This window comes from Nerophis lumbriciformis, linkage group LG01 (assembly GCF_033978685.3).
Source record: "Nerophis lumbriciformis linkage group LG01, RoL_Nlum_v2.1, whole genome shotgun sequence".
Taxonomy (NCBI): Eukaryota; Metazoa; Chordata; class Actinopteri; order Syngnathiformes; family Syngnathidae; genus Nerophis; species Nerophis lumbriciformis.
This window is the reverse complement of record NC_084548.2, coordinates 2248780-2263425: the sequence shown is the minus strand read 5'-3', so window position 1 is coordinate 2263425 and position 14646 is coordinate 2248780. Positions and strand designations below refer to the sequence as shown.

Below are 14646 nucleotides of genomic sequence, written 5' to 3'. Positions count from 1 at the left end.
ACCAATCGTTGGTTAGAAGGCGATCGCCGAATTCGTCCTCGCTTTCTCCCGTGTCGCTGGCTGTCGTGTCGTTTTCGTCGGTTTCGCTTGCATACGGTTCAAACCGATATGGCTCAATAGCTTCAGTTTCTTCTTCAATTTCGTTTTTCGCTACCTGCCTCCACACTACAACCATCCGTTTCAATACATGCGTAATCTGTTGAATCGCTTAAGCCGCTGAAATCCGAGTCTGAATCCGAGCTAATGTCGCTATAGCTTGCTGTTCTATGCGCCATGTTTGTTTGTGTCGGCATCACTACGTGACGTCACAGGAAAATGGACGGGTGTATATAACGATGGTTAAAATCAGGCACTTTGAAGCTTTTTTTAGGGATATTGCGTGATGGGTAAAATTTTGAAAAAAACTTCGAAAAATAAAATAAGCCACTGGGAACTGATTTTTAATGGTTTTAACCCTTCTGAAATTGTGATAATGTTCCCTTTTAAATGATTATGTTTACAGCGATTATTTTATATGTATTTTTTATGTATGTCGCTTTGGATAAAAGCGTCTGCCAAAGACTTAAAACATAAACATATATGAACACCTGAAAGTCTTTATATCAGTTAAAACCACCAATTTGTTTCACTGCATTCAGAATAAAAGCAAATTCTGTCTTACCCAACAATGTTAGTATTTGAATATTGTTACTTGAAGACTTTTTACTGGTTACAATTATACTGTTAAGAAAGTATTGTCTTATACTTTGCCTAAAATGAGAATGCATCATAATCAGGGGCGGCTGGTGAATTTAGTTTTAGGTGGGGCTGAAAGTTTGTAAACCAAACCCCTGTAGGGCGGTCATCCTCTCCCAGAAGATTTTTTTGTGATTTTCACATACAAATGAAGCATTCTGGTGCATTCTGACAAACAAATGTAATTAATTTCATTGACAAGCAATTCTATTATGGTCATACTCTTGTTTGCTAGCGGCTACGATTTCAGTACTATCATACTTGCCAACCCTCCCGGATTTTCCGGGAGACTCCCGAAATTCAGCGCCTCTCCCGAAAACCTCCCGGGACAAATTTTCTCCCGAAAATCTCCCGAAATTCAGGCGGAGCTGGAGGCCACGCCCCCTCCAGCCCCATGCGGACCTGAGTGACGTGTTGACAGCCTGTTCACAACATTGCCGTAAACAGCAATGTTGTGACACTTTTAAACAGGACAATACTGCCATCTACTGTACATGCATATGTGACCCACCCATAATGTGTCACATTTTTGTGTTGATTTATTTATTTTATTTTGTGGTTTGAATTCGTTTTTGGAGCTGTCATTACACATTTATCAGTATTCACATTGGTCAGTAGGGGGCAGTAAGGCGTTTCTTCCCAATTGAATGCTATCACCTGCAGACCGGAAGTGTCTTGTCATTCTGATGAGCGCGACCAGTCTGTGAACAATTGAAACGCTTTTTCCTCCTGTATAACAGGTTAGTTTTGGTGAATCAAATCACTGAATAATATCCATGTGATCTTTATGAGTTTAAGTACACATTCTGATGGTGGAGCCTAACTCTTAAGTGTTTGTGAGTTGTAGTTTGTATTTGTGAATGAATCCAGTGCACAGCTGCAGTAATCAATACAAAATGGCGACGTGAGTGCACAATGTTTATATAGGAACTTCTGATCCTAATTCAGACTCCCAAATTAGAGCTCCCGTTTTCTTATTGATTTTATAATGTATATTTGTATAATGTGTGTGCTCTGAAATAGTGACAGAGAATAGAACAAGGATGGACAATTCAACCCTTAACTCAACAATGAGTAGATGAGTGTTATGTGTGTATATGTGTAAATAAATGAACACTGAAATTCAAGTACTTCTTTTATATATATATATATATATATATATATATATATATATATATATATATATATATATATGTAATAAAATATATATATATAGCTAGAATTCACTGAAAGTCAAGTATTTCTTATATGTATATATATATATATATATCTTAACCACGCCCCCCACCCCCCACCCCCCACCTCCCGAAATCGGAGGTCTCAAGGTTGGCAAGTATGGTACTATGGAAGATTTTTGCTCCTTCTCAACTCTGTGCTAATATTCTTTTCACAAAATACAACCAATAGTACGTTAATGTTAAATCTTACTTGTGAAAAGTAATCCCCCGATTCCTATTTTCTGCTCATTTGAGCAGGAAAATGCTGAACACCATCTTTGTTTTCTACCTGTCAACTGTCAGTTTAGGCTGCTCGCCGGCTTCTCCTCACCACTTCAAGATGGCAGCCAAATTGCTCGCGTCACAGCAGCCAATGCTGCGTCTACTTATAAGATGCCTATGGGGAAAACACTAACGCTGTCTATTGGCGCTCTGTACTTCTCCCTACGTCCGTGTACACAGCGGTGTTTTAAAAAGTCATACATTTTACTTTTTGAAACCGATACCGATAATTTTGAAACCGATACCGATAATTTCCGATTTTTACATTTTAAAGCATTTATCGGCTATCCCTAATCATGATTAATCCAAATTATGAAATGTGATTAAACTGATTAGAAAAATATTAATGTAACAGCCCAAGGTTTTCTTTTTGTTATTAGGGACCGCATGGCCCATTGTATAAGGACTCCCAAAGGGAGTCCTTATACAATGGGACATAAGGACCTATTGAATTTGTAAGGTTTTATTATTATTATTCTTCCGCAACTTTGCGCTGTAATTTGACCCCCTTAGCATGCTTCAAAACTCACCAAATTTTACACACACATCAGTAATATACGGCAAAACTTTTTATCAAAAAACCAAACCCCAAAACTCAAGAAAGAAAACTGCTTATAACTCCCAGTACGAATGTTGTAGAGACATGAAACAAAAACCTCTATGTAGGTCTTACTTAGACCTACTTTTCATTAATTAATTTTCCTCGGGCAAAAATCAACAGGAAGTTGGCAATTCCCCCTTCAAGACAAAAATGTACTAAAAACAGCCTCTTTTGCCTCTTTGAGCTGTAATTTGACCCCCTTAACATGCTTCAAAACTCACCGAACTTAATACAGACATCAGGACTGGCAAAAAATTGCCATCTAATAAAAAAACCTAACCCCAAATCTCAAAATTGCGCTCTAGCGCAATTTTTGAATAAAACGCAGAAAAAACTGCTCCTCGAAAAAATAATAATGACAAAACTGCCTGTAACTCCCACCGGGAAGGTCGGAGAGACATGAAACAAAAACCTCTCCGTAGGTCTCACTTAGACCTACATTTCATGAATTGACAACCCCCAGCAAAAATCAACAGGAAGTTTGCTATTCCCCCTTCAAAACAATTTTTTTGTAAAAACCGGTCACCTTCCTTCAAAAGCTATTTCCTCTGAGCGCGTTTGTCGTTTCGGCTTCAAACTCACACAGGAGAGAGATTAAACCCTTGTGTATAAAATAACAGAACAGCGTTTTAATACCTGCTCCGGTTTTGATTTTATGACCCTTCAAAGACCCGCTGCGCTGCTGTTTTTTTAAGATGGCTGCTTAAAAGCAGGAAGCACCAACGTGCCCACACAATGCAGACAAGGTAGGTACACTAGACAAAAGTATTGGGACACTTATGACTACCACCGGACAAAAGTATTGGGACACTTAGGACTAGCACCTGCCAAATACGCGGGCCCGACCAATGCTGCTTGCAGCTTTAATTATTATTATTCTTCCGCAACTTTGCGCTGTAATTTGACCCCCTTAGCATGCTTCAAAACACACCAAATTTTACACACACATCAGTAATATACGGCAAAACTTTTTTATCAAAAAAACCAAACCCCAAAACTCAAAATTGCGCTCTAGCGCCCCCTAGAAAGAAAACTGCTTATAACTCCCAGTACGAATGTTGTAGAGACATGAAACAAAAACCTCTATGTAGGTCTTACTTAGACCTACTTTTCATTAATTAATTTCCTCGGGCAAAAATCAACAGGAAGTTGGCAATTCCCCCTTCAAGACAAAAATTTACTAAACACAGTCACTTTTGCCTCTTTGAGCTGTAATTTGACCCCCTTAACATGCTTCAAAACTCACCAAACTGAACGCACACATCAGGACTGGCAAAAATTGCCATCTAATAAAAAAACCTAACCCCAAATCTCAAAATTTTTGAATAAAACGCAGAAAAAACTGCTCCTCGAAAAAAAAAAATGACAAAACTGCCTGTAACTCCCACTGGGAAGGACATGAAACAAAAACCTCTATGTAGGTCTCACTTAGACCTACATTTCATAAATTGACAACCCCCAGCAAAAATCAACAGGAAGTTTGCTATTCCCCCTTCAAAACAAATTTTTTGTAAAAACCGGTCACCTTCCTTCAAAAACTATCTCCTCTGAGCGCGTTTGTCGTTTCGGCTTCAAACTAACACAGGAGAGAGATTAAACCCTTGTGTATAAAATAACAGAACAGCGTTTTAATACCTGCTCCGGTTTTGATTTTATGACCCTTCAAAGACTCGCTGCGCTGCTGTTTTTTTAAGATGGCTGCTTAAAAGCAGGAAGCACCAACGTGCCCACACAATGCAGACAAGGTAGGTACACTAGACAAAAGTCTTGGGACACTTCAGACTAAAAGTAGACAAAAGTATTGGGACACTTAGGACTAGCACCTGCCAAATACGCGGGCCCGACCAATGCTGCTTGCAGCTTTAATTATGTTTTTAGATTTGGATCCTCTCTGTGTACGACGTGTGTCCCTTTCGGTCAATGTATGCCCCAGCCGTTTACAATCGACATTCTTTTCATAAATGTATGCTTGCCACATGTTTTCTTTGCGGTAAAATCCTCATGAATAAAAGTGAAGTCACATTTCTTTTAGGCTGCAAGTATTTTCTTTCATTTGAAGAGGATTTTTTTTCAGAAAGCATTTGACTAAAGCAATGTTCTTGTGGTAAAAAAAATAAATAAACAAAAAACACTTCTAATCTAGAGCCTCTCCCATGATGATCCCTCTAGCTTAAGCCTGCACATTTCAAGCATCTTCAACAAATATTTAACCAATAAACGGTAACAGGTGCGGGGAAGGCAGCAAAAATGGGAAGAAAACCTCCTGAGGAACGTCAAGAAAGACAAGCAGTGTGGATAGTCGCAGTATACTCACTTGTGTTGCCATTACTTACACAATACTGGCTGTGTGTGGACTCATTTTCAGTGCTTATTAAATCTATACTTGTAAATAAGCTGTACACTGACTCCTTTATATTCTATATTGTTGTCCATTAAGAAAATATACTATAATAAAGTGGTTGCTGAAATGTGAGGGGCGTACTCTCTTTTGTGAGAGACTGAGTCACTTTATCAGGGTTCCACTTATTGCAGTGGCAATAATTGCAGTTTATTATAACCCGTTTGTCTACTTGATTGTTTTTGTCGACAATAATGATTATTTGATTCATCTGTAGAAATGTGTGGGGTGGAAAGGGTGGGGGAAGATGAACGAGGTTAAATCTCTCAATTTATTGCTTGTGTCACACTTTTAAGTTTTGAAAAGTCCTGCATTTATGGTACGCTCCATTCGTACTGGGAAGTGGGAATTTCCGAGTTACCAGTCGGAAATTACAACTGTTATAAAACGGCAGATAATATGTCTGCTAATAGGTGCCATTTTGAGGTCCTTGTACACACACACACCATAATAATACTCGCTTACCAAAGTTGTACTAAAACGTTTTGACAGATTTTTGAGCGCCGTGTGTAATGTTCTATATTCTCAATGGAACATTTAAAGCTGTGGTGTTGTTAATTGGCGTCATCCTGCAGTCTACACGTATCTCTTATGTGTGACTGCCATCTACTGGTCACACTTATTGTCAGAATAATTGTATCTAAGTTATCACAAAACTTTGTGTTTCAATGAGTTCCCGGCGAGCAGACAAAAGCTGTCTTTGATCTTACCAATCAAAAGGCTTGTAAAACTCCACTGTGTAGGATGGGAAGCGACATGAAGGTGTTGGTTTCTTGGATCTATTGTAATCCACAGGAAGATGTTGTCTCATACCTGCCAACTTTTGAAATCAGAAAAACCTAGTAGTGAATATTCTTCACGGAATGACTGCAGTTTTCTTTTCGGTTTAAGACTCGTTTGTGATTTTTCTCCGGCTGATTCCATGATCGTTCGCTCGTTTGGAAACAATGGCAACTGGTGCCTCGTGCTTGGCAGCGGTGCTATAAATAGCCTCGCACATGGCATTCGGAATGGCTCGATAGGAAGTTACGGGAAGCAGTGTCGATTGTCATTGTTGTTACGCGATTTCGTGAATAAAACTTAAAAAAAAAAATAAAATTTAATTAATGAAAAACCGTATTTTTTATCACTGCAACCGTAACCCGGAATAGGTTGATGAAAACCGTACTAATTACGGGAAAACCGGAGTAGTTGGCAGGTATGTTGTCTTGACCCGAGATCTACAAAGCGGAGAGGAAGCAGGACCTGACGCAAGCTCCAGGCATCTTTTCTTTGAACTGTTTTGTGACCGAGGGCAACAGCTGTTTACGACCCTCTCCCCTTAGAAACAGCCGTTGCCATGTAATCAGGGAAAGCCCAAATAAAAGAGGATGCGTGCAACCTTTCGTCAGAGCGTGGTCGAAGACGAATAATAATAATAATAATGGATTAAAAAAAGTTAAAGTTAAAGTACCAATGATTGTCACACACACACTAGGTGTGGCGAGATTATTCTCTGCATTTGACCCATCACCCTTGGATCACCCCCTGGGAGGTGAGGGGAGCAGTGGGCAGCAGCGGTGGCCGCGCCCGGGAATCATTTTGGGGATTTAACCCCCAATTCCAACCCTTGATGCTGAGTGCCAAGCAGGGAGGTAATGGGTCCCATTTTTATAGTCTTTGGTATGACTCGGCCGGGATTTGAACTCACAACCTACCGATCTCAGGGCGGACACTCTAACCACTAGGCCACTGAGTAGGTTAGATTTTATATCGCGCTTTTCTATTATTAGAAAACAATTAGAGATGCTACCGCAGTAGAAGCATTTAAGTCCCATCTTAAAACTCATTTGTATACTCTAGCCTTTAAATAGACCCCCTTTTTAGACCAGTTGATCTGCCATTTATTTTATTTTATTTTCAGCCCCCCTCTCCCTTGTAGAGGGGGCGGCACAGGTTCTGGATGAAGTGCTGGCTGTCCAGAGTCGGGACCCGGGGTGGACCGCTCGCCTGTGCATCGGCTGGGAACATCTCTGCGCTGCTGACCCGTCTCCGCTCGGGATGGTGTCCTGCTGGCCCCACTATGGACTGGACTCTTACTATTATGTTAGATCCACTATGGACTGGACTCTCACACTATTATGTTAGATCCACTATGGACTGGACTCTTACTATTATGTTGGATCCACTATGGACTGGACTCTCACTATTATGTTAGATCCACTACGGACTGGACTCTTACTATTATGTTGGATCCACTATGGACTGGACTCTCACTATTATGTTAGATCCACTATGGACTGGACTCTTACTATTATGTTGGATCCACTATGGACTGGACTCTCACTATTATGTTAGATCCACTATGGACTGGACTCTTACTATTATGTTGGATCCACTATGGACTGGACTCTCACAATATTATGTCAGACCCACTCGACATCCATTGCATTCGGTCTTCCCTAGAGGGGGGGGGGGGTTACCCACATATGCGGTCCTCTCCAAGGTTTCTCATAGTCATTTACATCGACGTCCCACTGGGGTGAGTTTTTCCTTGCCCTTATGTGGGCTTTGTACCGAGGATGTTGTTGTGGCTTGTGCAGCCCTTTGAGACACTTGTGATTTAGGGCTATATAAATAAACATTGATTGATTGATTGATTTATGAGATACTCATAGTGCTCACAGAGATGGTGGTAAGCTACATTTGTAGCCACAGCTGCCCTGGGGTAGACTGACGGAAGCGAGGCTGCCAGTTTGCGCCTACGGTCCCTCCGACCACCACCTGTCATTCATTCATCATTCATCCACCAGTGTGAGCGGCACCGGGGGCAAGGGTGAAGTGTCCTGCCCAAGGACACAACGGCAGCGATTTGGATGTCAAGAGGCGGGGAACAAACCTGCAACCCTCAGGTTTCTGGCACGGCCGCTCTACCCACTACGCCATACCGCCCTCAATGAGCTAAATTGAATTCTGTCTCTGTTTAATTCCTTGCTTCTTGTCTGTTTAATAGATGTCATCAGTGTTTGCACCTGACACTTATCATTACACCATGTCCTAAATAAAATAGCTTTGAGGTCGGTATCCACAACCAGAATTATTCCATACATTAGGCGCATCAGGTTATAATGCGCACTGTCAATTTTTGAGATAATTAAAGGCTTTTAAGTGCGCCTTATCGTCGGAAAACTACGGTAATAGCTTCTTTTTTTTTTTTTACACAAAAAAATGCTTCAGTTTCCAATCCTATTCAAGCTTTAATATTTATGAATTTCTCAGGCATCCCAAACACGTTAATGCAGGGGTGCTCATTACGTCGATCGCGAGCTACCGGTCGATCTCGGAGGGTGTGTCAGTCGATCACCAGCCAGGCATTAAAAAAATAGTCCTAAAAATGAGCGATCATAAATCTTCACTATGACGTCACTTTCGTCACTTGATTGACATTCACGGCACCCGAGGGTCTTCTGAGATGACGCTGGCTGCTGCCAGCTCATTAAAATTACCGACTGGAAGGCGAGAAACACTTTATTTCAACAGACTCTGGCGCCGTACCTGTCGTCAAAACTCCAAAGACCGACTGCACAGTTGCACAGTTGCGCTAACAAAACGAGTCTCAGAAAACCGGCGTGCACAAGCTAGCAAGCTACGGAGTTTGCCGACAATGTATTTCTTGTAAAGTGTATACAAAGGAGTACGGAAGCTGGACAAATAAGATGCCAAAAACCAACCACTTTCATATGGTATTGGACAGAAAGGAGGACTTTTTTTCTCCTCCAATCGAAAATGCGGACATTATCAGCACCACTGTCTGATTCCAATCAATGCAAGTCATCAGAATCAGGTAATACACCAACTTATATTCTTGTCTTCATGAAAGAAAGGAATCTATATGTGTTAAACATGCCTGTATTATCTTTAAACACCTTAACTTGTTAACAATATTAACTATATGTGTTAAACATGCTTGTATTATCATTAAACACCTTTAACTTGTTAACAATATTAACTATATGTGTTAAACATGCCTGCATTATCTTTAAACACCTTTTACTTATTAACAATATTAACTATATGTGTTAAACATGCTTGTATTATCTTTAAACACCTTAACTTGTTAACAATATTAACTATATGTGTTAAACATGCTTGTATTATCTTTAAACACCTTTAACTTATTAATAATATTAACTATATGTATTAAACATGCTTGTATTATCATTAAACACCTTTGACTTGTTAACAATATTAACTATATGTATTAAACATACTTGTATTATCATTAAACACCTTTAATTTATTAACAATATTAACTATATGTATTAAACATGCTTGTATTATCATTAAACACCTTTAATTTATTAACAATATTAACTATGTGTTAAACATGATTGCATTATCATTAAACACCTTTAATTTATTAACAATATTAACTGTGTTAAACATGCCTGCATTATCTTTAAACACCTTTAACTTATTAACAATATTAACTATATGTGTTAAACATGCTTGTATTATCATTAAACACCTTTAACTTGTTAACAATATTAACTATATGTGTTAAACATGCTTGTATTATCTTTAAACACCTTTAACTTATTAATAATATTAACTATATGTATTAAACATGCTTGTATTATCTTTAAACACCTTTAACTTATTAATAATAACTATATGTATTAAACATGCTTGCATTATCTTTAAACACCTTTAACTTGTTAACAATATTAACTATATGTGTTAAACATGCTTGTATTATCATTAAACACCTTTAACTTGTTAACAATATTAACTATGTGTTAAACATGCTTGTATTATCTTTAAACACCTTTAACTTATTAATAATATTAACTATATGTATTAAACATGCTTGTATTATCTTTAAACACCTTTAACTTATTAATAATATTAACTATATGTATTAAACATGCTTGCATTATCTTTAAACACCTTTAACTTGTTAACAATATTAACTATATGTGTCAAACATCCATCCATCCATCCATTTTCTACCGCTTATTCCCTTTGGGATCGCGGGGGGCGCTGGAGCCTATCTCAGCTACAATCGGGCGGAAGGCGGGGTACACCCTAGACAAGTCGCCACCTCATGCTTGTATTATCTTTAAACACCTTTAACTTATTAATAATATTAACTATATGTATTAAACATGCTTATATTATCATTAAACACCTTTAACTTGTTAACAATATTAACTATATGTGTTAAACATGCTTGTATTATCTTTAAACACCTTTAACTTATTAATAATATTAACTATATGTATTAAACATGCTTGTATTATCATTAAACACCTTTGACTTGTTAACAATATTAATTATATGTATTAAACATGCTTGCATTATCTTTAAACACCTTTAACTTGTTAACAATATTAACTATATGTATTAAACATACTTGTATTATCATTAAACACCTTTAATTTATTAACAATATTAACTATGTGTTAAACATGCTTGCATTATCATTAAACACCTTTAACTTGTTAACAAAAACATATATTTCATAAATAAGTAAATATAAATGATATATATGAATGAGGTAGATCCCCACGACTTGATCAAGTGAAAAGTAGCTCGCCTGCAGAAAAAGTGTGAGCACCCCTGCGTTAATGCATTGTTTAAGATAATATGAGCAAAGTAAACTCAAGAAAGAAAAGAAAAGTAAACTGGTGCAGTGAGAACATTTGGCACAGTCAAAAAAGACTTAAACAGCGGCGTTTTGTGGCTCTGGGGCGCAGTAAAGCAAACACCATGAGCCCTGCATACACAGACAGAAAACACACACATTTGTACAGTATGCACGCAGCGCACCTGATTATACAATATTCATGCAAAATGCAGACGCGCTCGCCGTCTCCCTCGTCTTTCTGTCCTTCACACCGCCGCCTGCTTAGAGGTCTATCAACAAACATCCGAGGCCCTACAGCAAACACAGCTTGTGCCGCCCATATGCCCGCCTGCCAGACTTCTCGGGGCCTCTGTAAACCAAACCTTTTGCTAATGAGACTCTCGCAAATAGTCGGGCATCTGACACTTGGAGTGTGTGCCAAAAAGGTCCTTCTCTTCTTCTGAAAAGTTGGATTTCAAAAAAAGCTTACCGCATAAGGCGTCTTAACCTTCAACACACCTGTGTTTTCCCTCGGTAAAAGCAAATAAAGTGTGTTCCCCTGCAGAGCGCCGTGCTTGCTAAAATCTCTGATATTTCACTCACATACAGGTAAAAGCCAGTAAATTAGAATATTTTGAAAAACTTGATTTATTTCAGTAATTGCATTCAAAAGGTGTAACTTGTACATTATATTTATTCATTGCACACAGACTGATGCATTCAAATGTTTATTTCATTTAATTTTGATGATTTGAAGTGGCAACAAATGAAAATCCAAAATTCCGTGTGTCACAAAATTAGAATATTACTTAAGGCTAATACAAAAAAGGGATTTTTAGAAATGTTGGCCAACTGAAAAGTATGAAAATGAAAAATATGAGCATGTACAATACTCAATACTTGGTTGGAGCTCCTTTTGCCTCAATTACTGCGTTAATGCGGCGTGGCATGGAGTCGATGAGTTTCTGGCACTGCTCAGGTGTTATGAGAGCCCAGGTTGCTCTGATAGTGGCCTTCAACTCTTCTGCGTTTTTGGGTCTGGCATTCTGCATCTTCCTTTTCACAATACCCCACAGATTTTCTATGGGGCTAAGGTCAGGGGAGTTGGCGGGCCAATTTAGAACAGAAATACCATGGTCCGTAAACCAGGCACGGGTAGATTTTGCGCTGTGTGCAGGCGCCAAGTCCTGTTGGAACTTGAAATCTCCATCTCCATAGAGCAGGTCAGCAGCAGGCAGCATGAAGTGCTCTAAAACTTGCTGGTAGACGGCTTCGTTGACCCTGGATCTCAGGAAACAGAGTGGACCGACACCAGCTGGACTGCTGCTGAGTGGTCCAAAGTCATGTTTTCTGACGAAAGCAAATTTTGCATTTCCTTTGGAAATCGAGGTCCCAGAGTCTGGAGGAAGACAGGAGAGGCACAGGATCCACGTTGCCTGAAGTCTGGTGTAAAGTTTCCACCATCAGTGATGGTTTGGGGTGCCATGTCATCTGCTGGTGTCGGTCCACTCTGTTTCCTGAGATCCAGGGTCAACGCAGCCGTCTACCAGCAAGTTTTAGAGCACTTCATGCTTCCTGCTGCTGACCTGCTCTATGGAGATGGAGATTTCAAGTTCCAACAGGACTTGGCGCCTGCACACAGCGCAAAATCTACCCGTGCCTGGTTTACGGACCATGGTATTTCTGTTCTAAATTGGCCCGCCAACTCCCCTGACCTTAGCCCCATAGAAAATCTGTGGGGTATTGTGAAAAGGAAGATGCAGAATGCCAGACCCAAAAACGCAGAAGAGTTGAAGGCCACTATCAGAGCAACCTGGGCTCTCATAACACCTGAGCAGTGCCAGAAACTCATCGACTCCATGCCACGCCGCATTAACGCAGTAATTGAGGCAAAAGGAGCTCCAACCAAGTATTGAGTATTGTACATGCTCATATTTTTCATTTTCATACTTTTCAGTTGGCCAACATTTCTAAAAATCCCTTTTTTGTATTAGCCTTAAGTAATATTCTCATTTTGTGACACACGGAATTTTGGATTTTCATTTGTTGCCACTTCAAATCATCAAAATTAAATGAAATAAACATTTGAATGCATCAGTCTGTGTGCAATGAATAAATATAATGTACAAGTTACACCTTTTGAATGCAATTACTGAAATAAATCAAGTTTTTCAAAATATTCTAATTTACTGGCTTTTACCTGTATATTATGTATCCTGGTCCCAGTATCCCCCAGGGGTCGATACTGGGACCCACACTATTTATAATGTATATCAATGAAATATGTAAAGTATCAACACTGCTGAAGTTCATCCTCTTTGCTGACGACACAACCATTACATGTGCAGGTGACGACGTTAAGCAACTTCTGGCCTCTGTAACTGAGGAGATGATCAAGTTAAAAACTTGGTTTAATACCAACAAATTGTCTCTGAATTTAAAGAAGACCAAAATCATGCTCTTTAGCAATCGCAAAAGTGAAATACCCATCAGGATTGTTATTGATGATACACCAATAGAATATGTTCAACAAAATTCATTCTTAGGAGTGGTAATAGATGAAAATATATCATGGAAGCCTCATATAAATTACCTGAGGACAAAAGTTGCTAAATGTGTTGGAATGACGAGGAGATCATGTTATTTATTGAACACCAATGCTCTGCTTTTATTGTATCATTCTTTTATTATGTCATATCTAAACTATTGTGTTGAAGTCTGGGGAAATTGTTATAAATCCCATCTACAGCCTTTAGTCACTCTGCAGAAAAAGGCCATTAGGATTGTGTCCAATGTTCACTACTTACATCATTCAAATCCACTATTCATGGAGTTAAAGCAACTTAAACTGCACGATGTGATCAATTTCAAAACTGCTCAAATTATGTTTAGGGCATCCCAAAACTCTCTACCATCCAATATACAGAACCTATTCCAGGATAGAGATGCTCACCATAGTTACAGTCTAAGAGGAAACAACAAATTATATTTGCCTAAATTTAGAACAACTTTAAAATCAATGTGCATTTCAGTGCGTGGAGTCAGTCTGTGGAACAACTTAGGGGACGAGTTAAAAACCTGTTCTAACATGATTACATTTAAAAGACTGTTTAAAAAAGAAGTACTGAAGAAGTACGAGGAGGAAAGAGAGTGATGCCCTCAGCACAGAGCGATGGGAGAGAGGTGTATGGTCAGAGAGTGTTTGGGCCTGTGTGTGTGTGTGTGTGTGTGTGTGTGTGTGTGTGTGTGTGTGTGTGTGTGTGTGTGTGTGTGTGTGTGTGTGTGTGTGTGTGTGTGTTTTGTCTCGTCTTGTCTTGTTTTATAGTAACAGTGGTACTATTGTATTGTTAATGTATAGGAGCTTTTCTTGTTTTTGCTTGTATAGTATTGTTCTTGTATTATATTGTTTATGTTAAATGTGGAATGAGTGAGAGGGGTTGGGATATTATAAGCATCTGCTTCATCCAACCCCTTTTCAAGCCTTGCATAAATGTCCCTGCCAAAATGTTTAAAAAAAAAAAAAAAGTGTGTGTTGTTGTACTGTGCAGGTTTGAAATAAATAATTCAATCAATCAATCATTATCAGAAACAACAGTAGCTGATTCTATTTTCAATGCCGGTGTTATCTTTTTAAATCCACTGGAACTTTAGTGCGCTCATGCATGTTTGTGTGTTTGTACCTTCTTCTCAAGTAGCGCCACCTGCTCCTTGTAGAAAGCATCCAGTGCTTTCAGCTGTAACTCTTTCTTCTGCAGCCCCTGAACCTGCAAGAAACACACCCACACAAGTGGATTAAACAACACGG

General features: G+C 39.0%; 1 protein-coding gene across 1 annotated transcript in view; it reads right to left on the bottom strand.

The window, feature by feature from the left end:
- The window catches only part of chchd6a (coiled-coil-helix-coiled-coil-helix domain containing 6a), a 142519-nt gene that overhangs the window by 60205 nt on the left and 67668 nt on the right, over positions 1–14646 (bottom strand). Inside the window, exon 5 of the mRNA XM_072911829.1 lies at positions 14522–14605. Coding sequence (XP_072767930.1) covers positions 14522–14605 — 84 coding nt within the window. The remainder of the gene's footprint in view (positions 1–14521; positions 14606–14646) is intronic.